This window comes from Enhydra lutris, unplaced genomic scaffold (genome assembly GCF_002288905.1).
Source record: "Enhydra lutris kenyoni isolate GAN:26980312 unplaced genomic scaffold, ASM228890v2 scaffoldscaffold55, whole genome shotgun sequence".
Classification (NCBI taxonomy): Eukaryota; Metazoa; Chordata; class Mammalia; order Carnivora; family Mustelidae; genus Enhydra; species Enhydra lutris.
The window spans coordinates 6,763,893-6,779,634 of record NW_019154139.1 but is presented as its reverse complement, the minus strand read 5'-3'; the positions used below and the strand labels follow the sequence as shown (position 1 = coordinate 6,779,634).

General features: G+C 57.7%; 2 protein-coding genes across 4 annotated transcripts; one reads left to right on the top strand and one right to left on the bottom strand.

The window, feature by feature from the left end:
* Nucleotides 1-837: 837 nt before the first annotated feature.
* Nucleotides 838-10,893, bottom strand: LOC111157598 (alpha-N-acetylgalactosaminidase). 2 transcript variants are annotated; one of them, XM_022519147.1, is made up of 11 exons: nucleotides 10,723-10,893; nucleotides 9,758-10,053; nucleotides 8,156-8,247; nucleotides 7,190-7,325; nucleotides 6,600-6,771; nucleotides 5,938-6,115; nucleotides 5,498-5,592; nucleotides 4,665-4,826; nucleotides 3,209-3,406; nucleotides 1,981-2,124; nucleotides 838-1,495 (listed from the first exon to the last, which is right to left on the bottom strand). In XM_022519147.1, exons 2-11 carry the CDS (start codon nucleotides 9,811-9,813, stop codon nucleotides 1,361-1,363), a joined length of 1,368 nt encoding a protein of 455 aa, XP_022374855.1. In that variant the 5' UTR covers nucleotides 9,814-10,053; nucleotides 10,723-10,893; the 3' UTR covers nucleotides 838-1,360. The 2 variants fall into 2 exon arrangements, with proteins under 2 accessions (XP_022374855.1, XP_022374856.1); XM_022519148.1 differs by lacking the exons at nucleotides 9,758-10,053; nucleotides 10,723-10,893 and adding an exon at nucleotides 8,673-8,755.
* Nucleotides 10,894-11,983: 1,090 nt separating this feature from the next.
* Nucleotides 11,984-15,688, top strand: LOC111157616 (family with sequence similarity 109 member B). 2 transcript variants are annotated; one of them, XM_022519191.1, is made up of 3 exons: nucleotides 11,984-12,167; nucleotides 12,614-12,695; nucleotides 13,600-14,560. In XM_022519191.1, exon 3 carries the CDS (start codon nucleotides 13,605-13,607, stop codon nucleotides 14,385-14,387), a length of 783 nt encoding a protein of 260 aa, XP_022374899.1. In that variant the 5' UTR covers nucleotides 11,984-12,167; nucleotides 12,614-12,695; nucleotides 13,600-13,604; the 3' UTR covers nucleotides 14,388-14,560. The 2 variants fall into 2 exon arrangements, with proteins under 2 accessions (XP_022374899.1, XP_022374900.1); XM_022519192.1 differs by lacking the exon at nucleotides 11,984-12,167 and having other exon boundaries at nucleotides 12,263-12,695; nucleotides 13,600-14,296; nucleotides 14,495-15,688.
* Nucleotides 15,689-15,742: the final 54 nt, after the last annotated feature.

Below are 15,742 nucleotides of genomic sequence, written 5' to 3'. Positions count from 1 at the left end.
GTTATCCCTTATCCCACCATCCTCCCCACCTGGCCCTAAGCAACCACTAATCTACTTTCTGTCTCTGCACATTACCCAATCCTGGACTTTAAAAGGAATGGAATCATATAATATGTGGTCTTTTGTGACCAGCTTCTTTCCCTTAGCGTACAGTTTTCAAGGTTCATCTGTGTCGTGGCTTGAGTCAGTACTTGACTCCATTTTGTGGCTAATATTACATTGTATGATTAACCGTATTTTGTTTATTCACTCAGGAGCTGGGAGCTGGTGGACATTTGGGTGGTTTCCACCTATTAGCTGCTATAAATAATGCTGCTATAAACATCTGTGTGCAGGGTTTCATGTGGACATATGTTTTCATTTCTTTTGGATAGATACTTAGATGTGGAATTTCTAGGTCATATAATAACCCTATATTTAATCATTTGAGAAATTATTAGATCCTTTTCCCCAAAAGCTGTATCAGTTTTACATTTCTACCAGTAGCATATGGGGGTTCTAATTTCCCCATGTCTTTATCAACAATTTTGACTTTTTTATTCTAGCTATCCTTTTAGGTGTGAAGTGGTATCTTCTGGTTTTTATTTGCATTTCCCTAATGGTAAGTGATGTGGAGCTCTGGCCATTTGCTAGTTTTACTCCTTAAGTTTTGGCTGGGGAGAGGCAAGTCTGACAGGTCTAAGAAGTACAGTCTGCAGGTCACTTTGGAAAATGAGGAGCCAGAAGATGCCACACACCTTCCATGTGGGGTGAGATCTGAAACCAGCAGCCTGTGTACTGCCCCCCCAGAGTCCCTCACTGAAGGTGCCCGTGGCCCCAGGTCTATACTGCAACTACTCAGTTAAAGAACAGCTTTATTGGTAACCTGACGGAACCAAGGTTACCTTGGTGGGGTCAGCCTGTAAGGCCTCATCCACGCAGGAAAACCAATCACACAATTCATGGGAGTTCCTGACAAGAGGTCAGATCTCCACTCCTAATCGTAAGAAAAATTCCAAATTTACAAATTTCCAAAAAAATTCCTGATTTCAGAGTGAACAAAAAGGTCAGAGGGTTATCAGTCCCCCTGCTTGTGGGGGCTCAGGAGGCTGGCTGAGTTGCTCAGTAACATCTGTGGGGCCGCGCAGACAAGATGGAAGCCAGGAAGGCCATGGGAAATCGCCCCAAGACAAGTTTCCAAGAAGGTTCACACTTGGGCAGGGCATGGAACCTGGCCCTGAGATTGCACTTTGGGTCTGATGGGGCCAAGTCCCCGAGCGGGCCTGGGTATCAGAGAACCCTGCCTGCTGGCCTCGGCATGTGGAGGCTCCATAGTCTGGGCTCAGCGACGCCACCACAGCCTGTCCCATGTTTCAGCTCCTCAGTGCTGGGGCGTCCCCAGCTTCCTGATGGGATACAGGTACCACATCACCACCCCTGAGGGGTTGATGATCACTGTGAAGTTGGTTTTAGAGTGGAGGCCACTGGTGACATCACCCGTGTAGACGTTCTGGGCCTGCAGTGGGAGGAGACATCAGCAAAACCACTATAAGAACAGCTACACAGAGCCCCCCTCCGAGGGCAGGAAAGCCTGGACTTTGGCCTGTGGCGGGCTTCCGGGGTGCCCCAGAGAAGGGGGAGCATGGCACCTCCCATCACTTCTCCATTGGCAAAGTCAGCAGTTGCCCAAACACAGGGAGTGGCGAAAGCCCCAGCCCACGGACAACCGGAGGAACGTGCTGGCAAGGACAGACCAATAAGGGGACGTGTGCAGCTTCAGGACACAGGCCTTAATTATACAGAGCAGCTCTGTTTGCAGAGCCTGAAAACACCAGTGCAGAGAAGGGTACAGCCACAGCCCTGCACACCTGCAGCTGCCCCTCAGGTTTCTGCCAGAGGCCCCAGGGTCCGAGGCCTAGGGGAGACCCTGTACAAGGCAGCAGCACCCCGGCAACGCCCTCCCAGGGAAACCTGCAGGCCTGCGGGTAGCAGGGTACTCACCTCATACGTGTGGGAGCTGTTGAAGTTGAGCTGGGCGAGGGAGGAGTGGTAGTGATACGGCATATCCGTCCGGCGGCTGAAGAAGACTAAGGCGCTGGCCGCGTTGGCCAGGGGCCGCATGAACACTTCAATGCGGGATTTCTCCTAGGCACACAAGGTGGCTACCGGCTGGCCTCCCTGCTCAGGCAGGCCCTGAAATCCCCTCCCCAGCCTTCCTTTGAGCTCTGGGTCTCCCTAGCCCACACTTTCATGTCATGCAGAAGTTTGGGGGGATACCCAGGCCCTCCAGCACCCCACTTACTCTTGCCTGACTCAACTGTGTGCCAGGCTCCATGCTAGGACACAGAGACAAATGCTATATGAGGTCCTGTCTCGGAGAGGCAGGGGCGGGGCGGGATAGACATGGGCAGCTGCTGGCACTGGAGTGGAGGCAACTGTCCAGGAAGGACGACGAACTCTGGCCTGAGTAGCCAGGAGGGTGAAGCCCCATCTTCCAGAAGGTCCCTGGGCCTGGTTCCACCATAAGCCCCTCCAGGAGGAATTAAGTTACCTCCTTTGGGCATCACCGACTCTGTACGTGACTTCTATAAGTTGTATGGATTTCTTTTAACCAGAGAGGGGAGATCTGCGCAAACGGCACAAGCTTTGAGGCTCGACTGTGGGGAGTTAAGTCCTACCGTACCATCTACCAATTCTGTGGCCTTGTGTTACTCAGACTCCTCAAGTCTCAGTTTCCTCATTTGTAAAATGGGGAAGGAGTATTGAGTATACACCTTCTGAGAAAAGGTACCAGAACGCCCAGTGCACAGTAGGTTCTCAGTAAACAGCCAGTGTTAGTTTCGTACTAGTAGTGGTTCATTCCTTGGCTCAAACAATTCCTAAGCTCTGGAGGGAAGCCCTAGTTCTCTGCCAGACATCACCGACGTGTGCAGAAGTCTTATACTGCCAAATCGAGGGACCCCACTGTCCTGTGTGTACTTGTGGCATGATGTGTCCCTTCCCCAGATCCCATGAGCTCTGGCTTTGCTCTCACTCAGGCAAAGGGACACTGGGGGGAAGGGGCGGATGGCTGGAGCAGCTCCCGGTAGAATCCTTGACTGAATGCAACCAGGAAGGAGGGCCGAACAGATTTCAGAGGCCCAGCCCTCTGTGACCTCTGGCTCGCAGCCTTGTTCTCAGGGGAGCCCAGTCCCTCGGCCTCCCCTTCCCTCCCCCCACACCCCAGTACCTTGCGAATCCTGCGTCCCTGGATGCCCAGGGGATCCTGGTTGATTTTGATCATGAGTGGATTCTGCAGAATGTCCATGTTCTGGGCTGAGATGGTACGCAGGTCTGTGGACATGAAGAGGGGTGCTGCCAGCACCGTCCATAGTGCCATCTGGGCCCGGGCTTGCTCAAAGCTGAGGCCAAAGTTCCCTATGAGCAGCTGGGGTCAGAGAAGAGAGGAGCGGTCAGCTCTGTCCTCTCCAGGGAAGTGGGCACAGGGCCCAACCCTAAACGCGTAGCCACGGCAAGAGGAGATGGGGAGGACAGCCTGTGAACACCACTTCTCAGCCGCGTGGCCTTGGGGTGAGCCAAGCACTCTCCCGGTGAGCCTCAACTTTTTATTTCACCAAGAATACAGGGTGAGCGTATGTCCTGGCCACAACACAGGTTGTTCAGATGCTCCAGTGGGATCCCGTTGCCAAATGTGTTTAGACACTGGAACACCAAAGTCAAGAAATACAGTCGGAGTGGCAGCCGTAGGTAACCAGACCTGGACAGAGTCCCTGCTCCCTTTCCTAGCCATCCACCTGCCCTAGCCACAGGCGACAGGACCAAGGGGCCTTCCTGACCCCAGGGCAACCAGCCCACAGACTGGACACAAACAATAATGGCTAACGCAAGCAACATGCTTGGGTACTTAGTGATACTAACTGAACCCCCACTGGGTGTGCGCCAAACCGTGCCGAGCTTTTAAAGAATCCGTTTCCACACTCGGAACAGCCCTATATGAGGTAGCTACTCTTCTCATTTTCCAACTGACAAAACTGAAGCACAGGAAAAATTAAGTCACTTTCCTAAGGCTGAGCAGGAACCAGAACTCCAAAGCAGGCCAATCTGTTTCTCCAGGCGCCTGTCTGGCCTACGTAATAATAGTATATACAATAATGTAATTATTATAATCATCACCGGTAGTAAGTGCTTGTTGGCTAAATGAAGAGACAGCTATAAAGTCGTAAGATAAACTGCAAGACAATTTCGGTCATGGGGCTCTGAGGTAGGCACGAGGGGCCACCTCTGCCTGTCGAGGCTCTGCAGGCCATACCGGGGCACAGGGCAGGGCAGTCTAGGGAGGGAGTGGCCAGAGCGCGTGGACTCTTCGTGACCCTCACCCCCAGCGGGATACAGTCCCACAAGCCGCACTACAGACCGAGTTCTCAGGTTTCAAGAAACATCAGAACTGCCTGGGAAGATGGTTAACAATGGGCATTGCGAGGCCCTCTTCGAACATTCTGATCCAAAAGGTGGGGGTGGGGCCCTGGGAAGAGAGGAGAACAAGCTCCCATAGTGAGTCTACCGCAGCTGGTTCAAGGACATGTTTTAGAGACACTGATCTAGAACCTGGCAGTGAGCATCTAGGAAGACAGCACAGGGCAGTGGGGAACGGGTCTGTCGTGGCCATCCCCCCTCCATGCCGGTACCATGTCTGGGTCGTTCCAGTGCCCAGGGCCTGCCACCGGCTGCAGGATGTCCTGGTTGTCCACGAACCAGTCCAGGATGGAGAGCACGCTACTCCAGGAGTCCTGGATGTCGTCATAGTTGCGCCAGAGGTTGCAGATTTCTGCCAGCAGAGTGTAGTTCACCTGGATGTTGGGGGAAGGCGGAGTCCGGCACCACAGTCAGGCCCTGCTGCCTGGAGGCTGGCACAGGGGCTGAGGAGCCTCAGCAGGAGACACGGAGGGTGGGGGATGGGGATGGGGGCAGAAAACAGGCCCTGAGCCAGATCAGCATGAGGAAGGCCTCCCCTGCCCTCTCATGCCACCTGGGCCAAGCCCAGGGTATGGGCCCAGGCTGGTGTACCCATAAGCCCCCCACCCTTGTATTCTCTCAGTGAGTCCCACCACCTGCCGGCGCTCTCCCTCCGGTAAGCCGGTCTGATCCCACCCTTTCCAGGGTCCTAGGTGCTGAAGGGCCCCTGGGGAGGCTCAGCAGCACCCGCCTGGCCTCACCAGCCTTCTGGACCTCCTGGGACACTCAGTACCACCAGGATTCTGCCCACGTGCTGGGTGACATGTGTCTGCCCATGATCTGCGGTTCCTATGCCTTGGACGCCCATCCCTTCAGTCCACCTCACAAGTGTCTCCTCTTCTCTAGACCCAGGGCTGGTTGAGGCCTCCCCCGGGGCACTTACAATCCTCTCCTAGACCCACAAATCAGCACATGGGCAGCTGTGATGAGAGCAGCCCTGACTGCACAGGGGTGAGGAGGCTTGGCTGTGGGGCGCGCTGCCAGGCAGGTGCACAGAGAGGCTTACCTTTGGGGGAAGGCCCCCTTCGTAGGCTGGCCAACTGCAGGAGAAGGCGATGGGGCGGCCTGTGGCATTCAGGGCAGCTGCCATCTTGGGGTACCCTGGGGAAGCCCAACCCCAACACTTTAGGACTGAGGAGGCTCAGGAGAAAATCCGAGGCCTCAGCCCAAACCTCCCACCAAATGTGAGGACACATTCTCAAAAGAGAGGCACTTCCTCTTTTGAGTCTCACTTCCTTGGTGGGGCATGGTACCAAGCCATCTGTAGGAAGCCTGGGAGGCAGGAATCTCCCCAGCCTCTGGGTGCAGGGAATTGGGAAATGCTACCCCCTAGGGGCCACAGGGACACTCGTGCTCAAGCTCAGCCAGGTGGGCACCTGGGAGCTTTCCATGGCCGCCCCCCCAGCCCCCTGCTCCCCCCCAGCCCCCGCCAGCTCTTGGACCCACCCTCGGCCCGTTCCTTGGGGGTCGAAAAGCAGCCATCCAACTTCAGCATGTCCACCTTCCACGCGGCAAAGGTTTGAGCGTCCTGAACCACCTTGTCTAGTGTGGTGCCTGGGTAGCCCATACAGGTGAAGTTGCCCATGTCCTCGTAGATGCCCAGCTTCAGGCCCAGGGAGTGAGCCTGTGGAGGGTTGAGGACACTGTGGGCTCAGGCGGGGAGCCACCTCACAGGCACATCTGGCCAGGCCTCATTATAAAACTATCAGTGGCTCCCCACTGCCCAAAGGAAAGGGTCTCAGTGTGCTGGCCTGGCCTCTGCCAACCACAGTCGTCGTCCTCCCTCCAACACACACCTCCCATGGGCAGTTTCTGGCTTCTAGGCCTGGCTTCTGCCGCCCCTCTGCCCCGAATGCCACTTCACTTGTATCAGCTCAGGAACCGCCTCCTCTGGGGAATCTTTCTGAAATCCCAGGCTGGGTAAGATGCCTTTCCTGGCTCTTAGCCCACCGCAGTGGGCCCAAGCGAGCTGTTCATTTATCTGCTTCCCCCACCAGACAGATTTTTCAAGCAGGGGCTGCAGAACTGAACCCTAAGTGAAGTGGTGGCAGTGGGGCCGCGAGCGGTCTGGACCCCCAGCTCTAGGGCAGGGCGGGGGTGGGGCTCACATAGTCAGCCAGGAAGGCAATGCCGTTGGGGAAGCGCTTGGGGTCGGGCACCAGGTTGCCTTTAGCGTCACGCCCACCAATCCAGCAGTCGTCAATGTTGAGGTATATGTAGCCTAGGTCCCGCCATCCATCCTGTGCCAGGTGGTCGGCCATCTCCATGAAGAGCCGCTCACTGGTGAGAGGCAGGGTGGGGGGCAGCTCAGTCACCCCCCACCCCCTAATTCAGAGCTTTTCAGACTTCCCAGATAATCTGAATGTGAATCCAGGCTGTGAGAACCATAATCAGGGTGGAACAAAAGGAGTGGCTTGGCCCCCAGGCTTGCGTGACTGAGCCAGCTTTCACAATTATCTCCTTTCAGTGACCTCAGGGGCTGGGTCCACCACGATGTCCCTGACCCATCAGGGCTGACAGTCCCTACATGGGCCCCAAGCAGGTCACAGGCTGTCAGATATCCCAGAAGTCACCTCTGGCTGCATTCTCTCTGGGATGGGGCTCTCTGGCCCTGCCCTCCTTTCTAGCTGACCCTCCCCTCTCTGCCCCACTCTGCTGGGTCTTGGGCGAGGCTTGTGCAGTGGTGGGCCTTCCTCACCTGATGCAGTTCTTCGGGTCCTCGTTGCAGTTGGTGTTGCAGCGAAAGCGTTCCCAGGCCAGCCAGCCCATGGGTGGCTTCCGTAGGAGCCCATTCTCTAGCACCAGCACATGGGCCACCAGGGCCAGCAAGACCACTGCAGGGGGTTCAGAAAGACGACTGTCAGCGGCTCCCATAGTAGCCCCAGGCCTCACGCCACTCCATTCATACCCCGTCTGGCCTGGCTGTTCAGCTCTGCAGAGGCCGCTGGCCTTCCCCTTGGAGGAATCAATAAGGTAGAACTAGCTCTTGCTGCAACTGCTGGCTCCAGCAGTCACAGTGAGGGGGGCTCACGGTGCCTGGGGCAGGGTGGTGTGTTCCGGGCCTGAGTCCCCACTTGCTGTTGCCACAGCTGTTGTTGCTGGAATTTGTAAAAACTCACATCTGAGGTTGTATCCTTTCCATACCCTGACCAGCTCCCCCCATTTACACAGAACTTGACAGAACTCTGTAGTCAGACTCCAGGTCTCCTGACCCCCATCCACAGGTCTTTGCTCTCCACCACAGAACCCCCCTCAAGAGGCCTCATAAGGGCTTAAGGGGTCAGCCAGGTTGGACCTGCACCTCGCCAGCTCACCCGGGTGAACCCTTGCCCCCGCGGGCCTGTTTCCTTATCTGTAAGATGAAGTTACTGTAACTGACTTTACAGGGCTCTTCCCTGCCATGTTGATAACACATAAAATAGGACTTCTGCACTTTGAGGGAGAGAGGACTGGAAAGGAAGAGGCTTCTTTGGAGAGTAACTGATTCCTGGGTGGGGAGTATCTCCTTTCTGGTCCAGTTCCAAAAACGAGAGGAATATGTCTCCCCACATACCCACATCAGGGAAGGAGGCCCTGAAACCAGAGGGCTGGAACTTCCTCCAGGTAGCCCCTACCCCCAACGGGTCACCTACCCTCCCCCAAACCACCCCCACGAGCTAGGTACCTGTCTTCAGCAACATTGCTCTGGACTCAGCGTCTCGGAACCTGACCAGATCTGCTCTGCTTTTACCAGCTTTATATGTTGGACTTCGGAAGCTAAGAAACGTTAGAAAAGCACTGGGGTCACTACTGCCTCGCTAGCTCTGCCGCCCTCAGCCTTGGGCGTGGATCCCCCACTCCGTCCCGAAGTCGCCCTCATTGCCCAACACCCCCGGCCCCCCGCCATCACTTCCCCGAGCTTGGGGATGCCTCAGAAATACTAACCAAGGCGTGTCAGACGATAGACCCCACCCTCTCTGTAGTGCTGGGAACCCCGAGCGCCCACGGGCGGCCCTCCGCCGGGCCGGGGCCACAAAAAGACAGCGATCCCCTCTGGGACGCCCGGGAAGAACCGAGGCGTCGGGCTGGGACCAGGCTTCGGACTCCCACCGGGTCTGGGGTACCCCCCGCCCCCAAGGACCGCAGCCCAGCAGCCCCAGAGCGGGGACCCTCCCCCAGAGTGCCCCGCTCACGGAACTCACCCCGCAGACGACCCCGGAACGCCGGCCGCTTCTGCCTCTCCCGCAGCCAACTGCTGCTGTAACCCGATTTGCCTGCTGCGTTCCAGAGGGGGCGGAGCCTAGCGGCGGCACGCCTTCCCCGGCGGAACCTATCAGAATCCCCCTAGCAACGTCGCGTCCCGCCCGCTGTGAGCCCAATAAGCCCTCCCCCGAGCCTCCCCCGAGCCTCCCCAAGCCCCGCCCCCCTCGAGCTCGGGCTCTGAGCCCATCCCCGCAGACGCCCGCGGTGAAGGACTGGCTGACCTGGCTACCTCGGCTCCCGCAGAAGGTAGTCGTTTCACCTCTGCGGGGTCCTGAAGGCGAGCATAGTGCCCGGCGCAGTGTACACGTTTAATAAATAGTATGGCGTGAATATCTGCGTTATTAAAAGGAAGTGAGGGCGCCTGGGTGGCTCAGTTGGTTAAGCGACTGCCTTCAGCTCAGGTCATGATCTTGGAGTCCCGGGATCGAGTCCCGCATCGGGCTCCCAGCTCCATGGGGAGTCTGTGTCTCCCTCTGACCTCCTTGCTCATGTTGTCTCTCACTGTCTCTCTCTCAAAAAAATAAATAAAATCTTTAAAAAAAAATAAAATAAAAGGAAGTGAGGAGATGCCATGAAGCACGACCCAAAGTAAGCCACTCAAAAACGGTAGTCGAAGATGAAAAGGCATTTACGAGAAAGATGGGTGGGGGAAAGCAAATCAGGTGTAGGGCACTTTTTTGCAAAGCCAGGAGGCTCTCCTCCCCTACCTGACACTCCGGGCCAGCCACCGGTTGTACTGACCCAGGCATGCATTCTGCATATTTCTTCTCTTTCATTCATCAAATATTTACTGAGCGACTACTAGGTAGGTGCCAAACACTTTATTCTCGGCACCTTCACTTGGATGGTCACTGGGCATCTCAAACATAACCAGCCCCAAACCGAACACCCCAAACGGAACATTTCTCCGGTAATGGCAACTCTCCTTCCATATGCTCAAGCCAAAACCTTTGCCACCCCTCTCCCTCACTCCCCATATCCAGTCTTTTGGCAAACCCTGTTGCCCTCTGCCTTCCAAACCCACCTCTCATTACTCTCCCGGCAACCATCACATCTTGCCTGGATCATTAGTTGCAGCATCCTCGTCAACCCGTCGGCTTCCACCTGCACTCACTCTGTCCACAGCAGCCAGAGTACTCCCACAAAACACGAGCTCAGTCGGGGCACCCGAGCGGCTCAGTAGGTTAAAGCCTCCCACTCTTGACTTCCGCTCAGGTCATGATCTGAGAGCTGTGAGATAGAGCCCAGGGTTGGCCTCCTGCTGAGTCTGCTTGAGATTCTCTCCTTCTCCCTCTGCTTGCTTGAGTGCTCTCTCTCTCTCTAAAAAAATAAATAGAAAATAAAATATAACACAGATCATGCTTTGCTCCACCCTGTGATGGCCGTTCATCCCAGTCTAGAGACTCACAGATTTACAAAGCCCCACCCACACGTTCTGACCCACTCTCCCACTGCTCTCCCCCTCCTCCCTGACTCCTGGCCACACCGTCCTCCTTACAGTTCCTCAAACACACAACAGGTCTCCGAGTCCTTGCACTAGCTGTTCCCCCTGCCTGGAACGCTCTTCTTCCAGATTTTGGCATGACTGGCTCCTTAATTCCCTTCCAGTGTATCTCAAAGGCCACCTTCTCAATGAGGCCTACCTTGACCTTCCCATTTGAAATTGTGATCTCTACTTTAGCAGCTCCCAAGTTCCCTGGCCCTCCTATATTTTTCGTACCCCGTATTCCCGTCTAACACATTTATTATGGTTTCTATTATTAAATGAATTAAATTTAGTAGAAGAGACAGATAACAAGAAACGAAAGCGTGAATACAGAGGAGTTTCTATCGTGGCTCCGACAATACAACTCAGGGATGTGATAAGAGACTTGAGGGTGGGATACTTTCCATCGCCTGGTCAGGGAAGGGACATCTGAGCAGAGACCTAATTGATGTGAAGGAGCCCTGAGACGTTAGAGACGAGGGGTAGGGACAAGAAGAACATACTCTAGGCTGCAGGAAAGTGTAAAGGCTAGAGCTCCGAGCCCGGAACCACCAAGTTCATGGGCAGATACGCCGACCTCGCTGGCTTCCAGCCTCTGGTGTGTGGCTGAGCGCTCCTGAGACCTTCACTACAGTCCACCAAGAGACCGACCGCAGGCAGAGCCTGGGGGCCGCGGGTGGGCGGCAGGCCGCTGGCAGTGACGGAAGCAGAAATGGATGAGCCCCAGAAACAGAGATTCGAGAATTTCAGGGGCCGGGTGGAGTCGCCAGGAAGCTCGCCCGGACCTCGCGGGCTGCATAGGAGCCCGCCCAGAGGAGGCGCCGGGCCGAAGCCGTCCCAGGCTTGGCTCTGTGGGGAAAGTGGGCCGGGCGGGATGAGGGGGCTGGAGATGGGGAGAGAAGGGCTCCGAGTTCTGCCGGCAGTGGGCTGGGTCCGAGGCCCGCGGACTGCCTGCGGTGGGGCTCTGGGTTCGAGGTCGCCCGCCGCTGACCAGCTCTGTCCGGGGCTCTGGGGCCTCAGTTCCCCCCCACCCCCGCGTGGATCAGGGGCGGCTTCGCGGACCGCCCGGTGAGCCGCGGGAGGGGAGGGGCGCGGGGGGTAACTCGAGCCGCCCGGAAGGGGTCTCCCGGCGCCCGCAGCCACGTTCCGGTCCTGGCGGAGGCGCGGGGTCCGGAGCCGGGGTCGCCCCGAGCCGCGGACGCAGCCCACCCCGCGGGACGCCCTCCCGAGCGGCGTCGCGCCCGGCGGCGCGGAGGTGAGCGGGCCCGGCGGGCTCTGGAGGCGGCGGCCCCGGGAAGGCGTGGGCCGCGGAGACGTGGCGGGGCAGCCCCACTGCGCGGACCGGGAGACTGAGGCGGCCGCCGCGGCTCTGCGGCGCTCGGCCGGGGCCTCCCGCGGGGGCCACCGCGGTTTTCGGGCGGTGGCGGGTCCGGGGCAACCCGGTGGCCCCAGGCCGCTGGGTCCCAGGCCCCAGCCCGCCCAGCTCCCCTAACAAAAAGAATCAGGAGACACGGGTGTACCGGCCCCTCGCGGGCTGTACGGTCCGCGTCCCGCACCCAGGCTCGCGGCGGGAGCCGGAGCACTGCCCCGCGGGCCCCGGGGTCCCCTTTCCGCGCCCCGGTGCCGTGCCGGGAAGACCTCAGTGAGCCCCCGCCTCCCGCGACCCGCCACTGGCATGGCCCCGCCCCCGAAGGCCCGGCCTGTTTCTCTCCCCAAGCCTTATCGGGACTGGTCCTTAACGTGACTTCTTACTTACTTCATTTTCCCATTCATTTATTATTTATCTTTGTTTACAATGTCTCCCCGCTGGAATGCAGGCTCCAGGAGGGACGGATTGCTTTGTCCACTGCTGTCTTCTTGGTTATTTCAGTACTTTCGGAAGTCCTCATCTTGATGGGCTTTTTATGGGAGGCTACGCGGGCAGCCAAGCCGAGTCCCGCCCAGGCGAGTCAGTCCTGCGCTAGACCTTCTGGGGCTGGGGAGACTGCGATAAACAAGGAGATCATTGTGGGGGGAAGGAAAAGAAAGCAGAAGTTGGGGGCTACTGGTTGGGTCAGCTTGTGCTCAGGAGCACTTTAGAAACAGTGATCAGGGCAGGCCTCACAGATCAGGTGACCTCAGCCTGCAGATAAACCCTGAGACTGCTAAAAGGGCAAAGCAGGAAGCTGAGGACACTTAACTCTGACCTTGACTTTGGGTGTAGGGGACTGAGCTCTGCAAAGTGATGGTTAGTTGCTCTCAGGTGCCTGGTCTGGGTGGGTGGGAAGGTAGGGAGATTATCAGCGGTCAGGGGAGGCTTCCTGGAGGAGGCGGTGGTTTTACTGGGCCTCTAAGACTGAGTAGGAGTTCTCATCCTTTAGGATGCTGTGATGGGGTTTGACAATTGTTTTGCAGGTGCCCTAGGAACAACATAGTCAAAGGGTTAAGCCGAGAGGCTGGACGCGAGGCCCCCGCCCTCTTGCTGTGAGCTCTGCTGGTAAGTGGGTCCCTGCGGAGACTCGCCCCTGGAAGGCATGAGGGAATCAGGAGACCAAGCTCTGCTTCTCACTGGTCATGCGGGCTTGGGCAGTTCATCTTCGCTGCTCTGGGCATCCGTTTTTCATGAGTCAGGAGGACAGCTGGATTGGGTGCCCCTTAGGATCCGTGGCATTCAGGAGGGATTGGGCTGGGGTTGGGGTTGGGGTTGGTCCTACCCAGCCACACCCTGGCATTCAGGAGGGATTGGGCTGGGGTTGGGGTTGGGGTTGGTCCTACCCAGCCACACCCTGTGTTTGTGCCACACTCATATACTGAGCAGGTCCCCATGTAAGCCTCCCCCAAACCCCCACCCCTGCCCGTGGAGGAATGGGGCCTGGCTTGCCCTACCCTGCCTTCATCTGGCCCCGAAGGCCACGGATTCTTAACTAAAGGATAACTGCCATTGACCAAGGAGAGGCTGGCAGGGGCCCAGGAGGGTCACAGAAACCTTGGAGGTTTGGCTTCAGGGTTGGAGCTAAGGGACCCCTGGATTAAGGGATGGTTCAAGCATTGATTTCTATGGGTTCAGGGTCCATTTCAGCTCAGCTGATGCTTTTTTCTTTGGAGTTTAAAAAGCTGTTTCAAACCCCTCCCTAGCTCCCGGTCTGGGAGTCACATTACCCTTCTGAGTCCTCTGCTGTCCAGTTCGTTTGCATGCCCCTCACAACCACCCTTTGCGAGAAAAGGCGGGGACACAAGCCCATTTCACAGATGGGGACCCTGAGAGCCTCAGGGTATACAGCAAGTGAGTAGAGGCCACAGGGCAGGGGCCCAGGGGTCCTCCAGAGCCAGCGTGCTTTTCCCAGCAGGGGCAGAGAGGCTGCCTTCCGCTCTGACCTGTGGCCACCCATCTCCCCTCACAGTTCTTATGGGAGCCATGAAGCTGAATGAGAGGAGCGTGGCCCACTACGCGTTGAGCGACTCCCCGGCCGACCATACGGGCTTTCTGCGCACCTGGGGCGGGCCAGGGACTGCACCGACCCCCAGTGGCACCGGCCGGAGGTGCTGGTTTGTCCTCAAAGGCAACCTGCTGTTCTCCTTTGAGAGTCGTGAGAGCCGGGCCCCGCTGAGCCTGGTGGTGCTAGAGGGCTGCACGGTGGAGCTGGCTGAGGCTCCCGTGTCCGAGGAGTTCGCCTTCGCCATCTGCTTCGACGCCCCTGGTGTGCGCCCACACCTGCTGGCGGCCGATGGGCCCGCGGCGCAGGAGGCCTGGGTGAAGGCCCTGTCCAGGGCCAGCTTTAGCTACATGCGCCTGGTGGTGCGCGAGCTGGAGAGCCAGCTGCGCGAGGCCCGCCACAGCCTGGCCTTGCATCGCCACTCATCCTGGAAGGCCACTGGCAGCCACCGTAAGCCCCAGGCCGCTGACCGCCGGTCTCCAGGCCTGGAAAACGGTTACTCCCCCTCCAAGGATTGCAGCTCCGTGGACTTGGTTGAAGAAAGGGGCAGCAAGCCAGCGGGGCCGGGCTTGGCCGAGTGGCAGGGCCCGGCCAGCCTCTACCTGGACGGGAGGCAGAGCCCCGCATTCCCTGAGACCTCCTACTTTTCTACCCTGCACAACTGGTACGGCCAGGAGATCATGGAGCTGAGGCAGAGGTGGCTGCGGAGGGTCTGGGGGAGCGGGCCAGCTCGGGAGAAACAGGATGGGCCCTGAGCCTCAGCCCTTGGGGGTTCTGCCTTTATCCTGCTGGTCAGGATTCAGTGTTTATTCGGTTTCAAGTTGCTTTTTTTTGAGAGGGTTCTTTCCTTCCTGCTTTTTAGTCCTTCTCCAGGTTCCAGATCCACCCTCGTGCCTGGACGGGACTGAGGAATCCTTCCTTCCAGCACCTTTATTTCCTGAGGCCCAGAGAGGAAGGGGGCTTGCTTGGTAGCCATGGAGCCTGACCAAGTCTCCTGCCGCTCTGCTGGACTGCCGCTCTGGCAGGGGACACTAGTCAAATGGTGGAAATGGGGAATATTATGTGGCCATAGAATGCTACCTACACACCAGACTCTACAACCACAACCTCCTACACAGGGAGCCTTGTGTACATTTAAATACCAGAGGCTGGCTCAAGTGTTGGCTTGGGGAGCTGACATGATCAGGGAAAGTAGGTTTATTGCCATAGGGGTTTCTGGGGCCGGTGCTTCCTGAGAGGTGGGGCACAGGACGGCTCCCCCTCTGCAGTTTGGGTGCGGCCCTTTGGAGGGAGAGGGCCTTCAGCCAGCAAAAGGGGATTGATTCTGCTCAGAAAGTGTCGGGGCCATCAGCTTCTCTCCCTGGCTGCCCTGTCTAGAGATGGTGCTGGTCATGGCCCCAGGAGGGACTGGTGGCAGAAATCCTTCCTGTGTTCTGCCCTGAGCAGCTGGCTCTGGGAGCTGCCAGGTGGGAAGCTAAAGGAGTGGGGAGGCACATGGGGCTCCCTGGGGAAGCCAGGCTGTTATTTTGGTTCTCAGTCCAAAATTCTAGAAGCTTGGACGCAGGATTCCCAGCAAGCACCCTGTGATAAACTCTTTCCTCCTAACTGTGCTAAGAGCCACTCCCGATCCCGAACCTGGCCTGGGAACTCATTGACACTCCCGCTGGTCAGCCAGTGCGCATCTGCCAAGACCCTGTCTTTGCTACTCTCAGCAGCTCGGTGCCAAGTGTTTTCTCCATTGTTGAGGGAGGCAAAGTGACTGAGTGGAGAGAGCCAGCAGCCAGACCCGCCTGAGCCCCAGGGTGTGGTCGCAGCGGCTGGATGGGAGATCCCGAGGCGGTCAAGACATCCCCCCCTCTGCCTGCGCGCAATCAGCCCCTTCTTAGCCTCTCGAGCCCTTACTAGGGCCTTGGGTACACTGCCCGGGGCCCCAGTAGGTCTAGGGGCTTCTGCTCAGCCCAAGACCAGGACGCCGGGAGGCCACCAGGGTCCGGAACCCGTTCCTGCGGGCTTGTTCCCAGAAGAGGGGCTGGAGGAGCCCCCGGCCCACGGCGCCTTGTTTTATACACAGACACTACAGGCTTTTGTTATCGTTCTTACGGTCACAGTG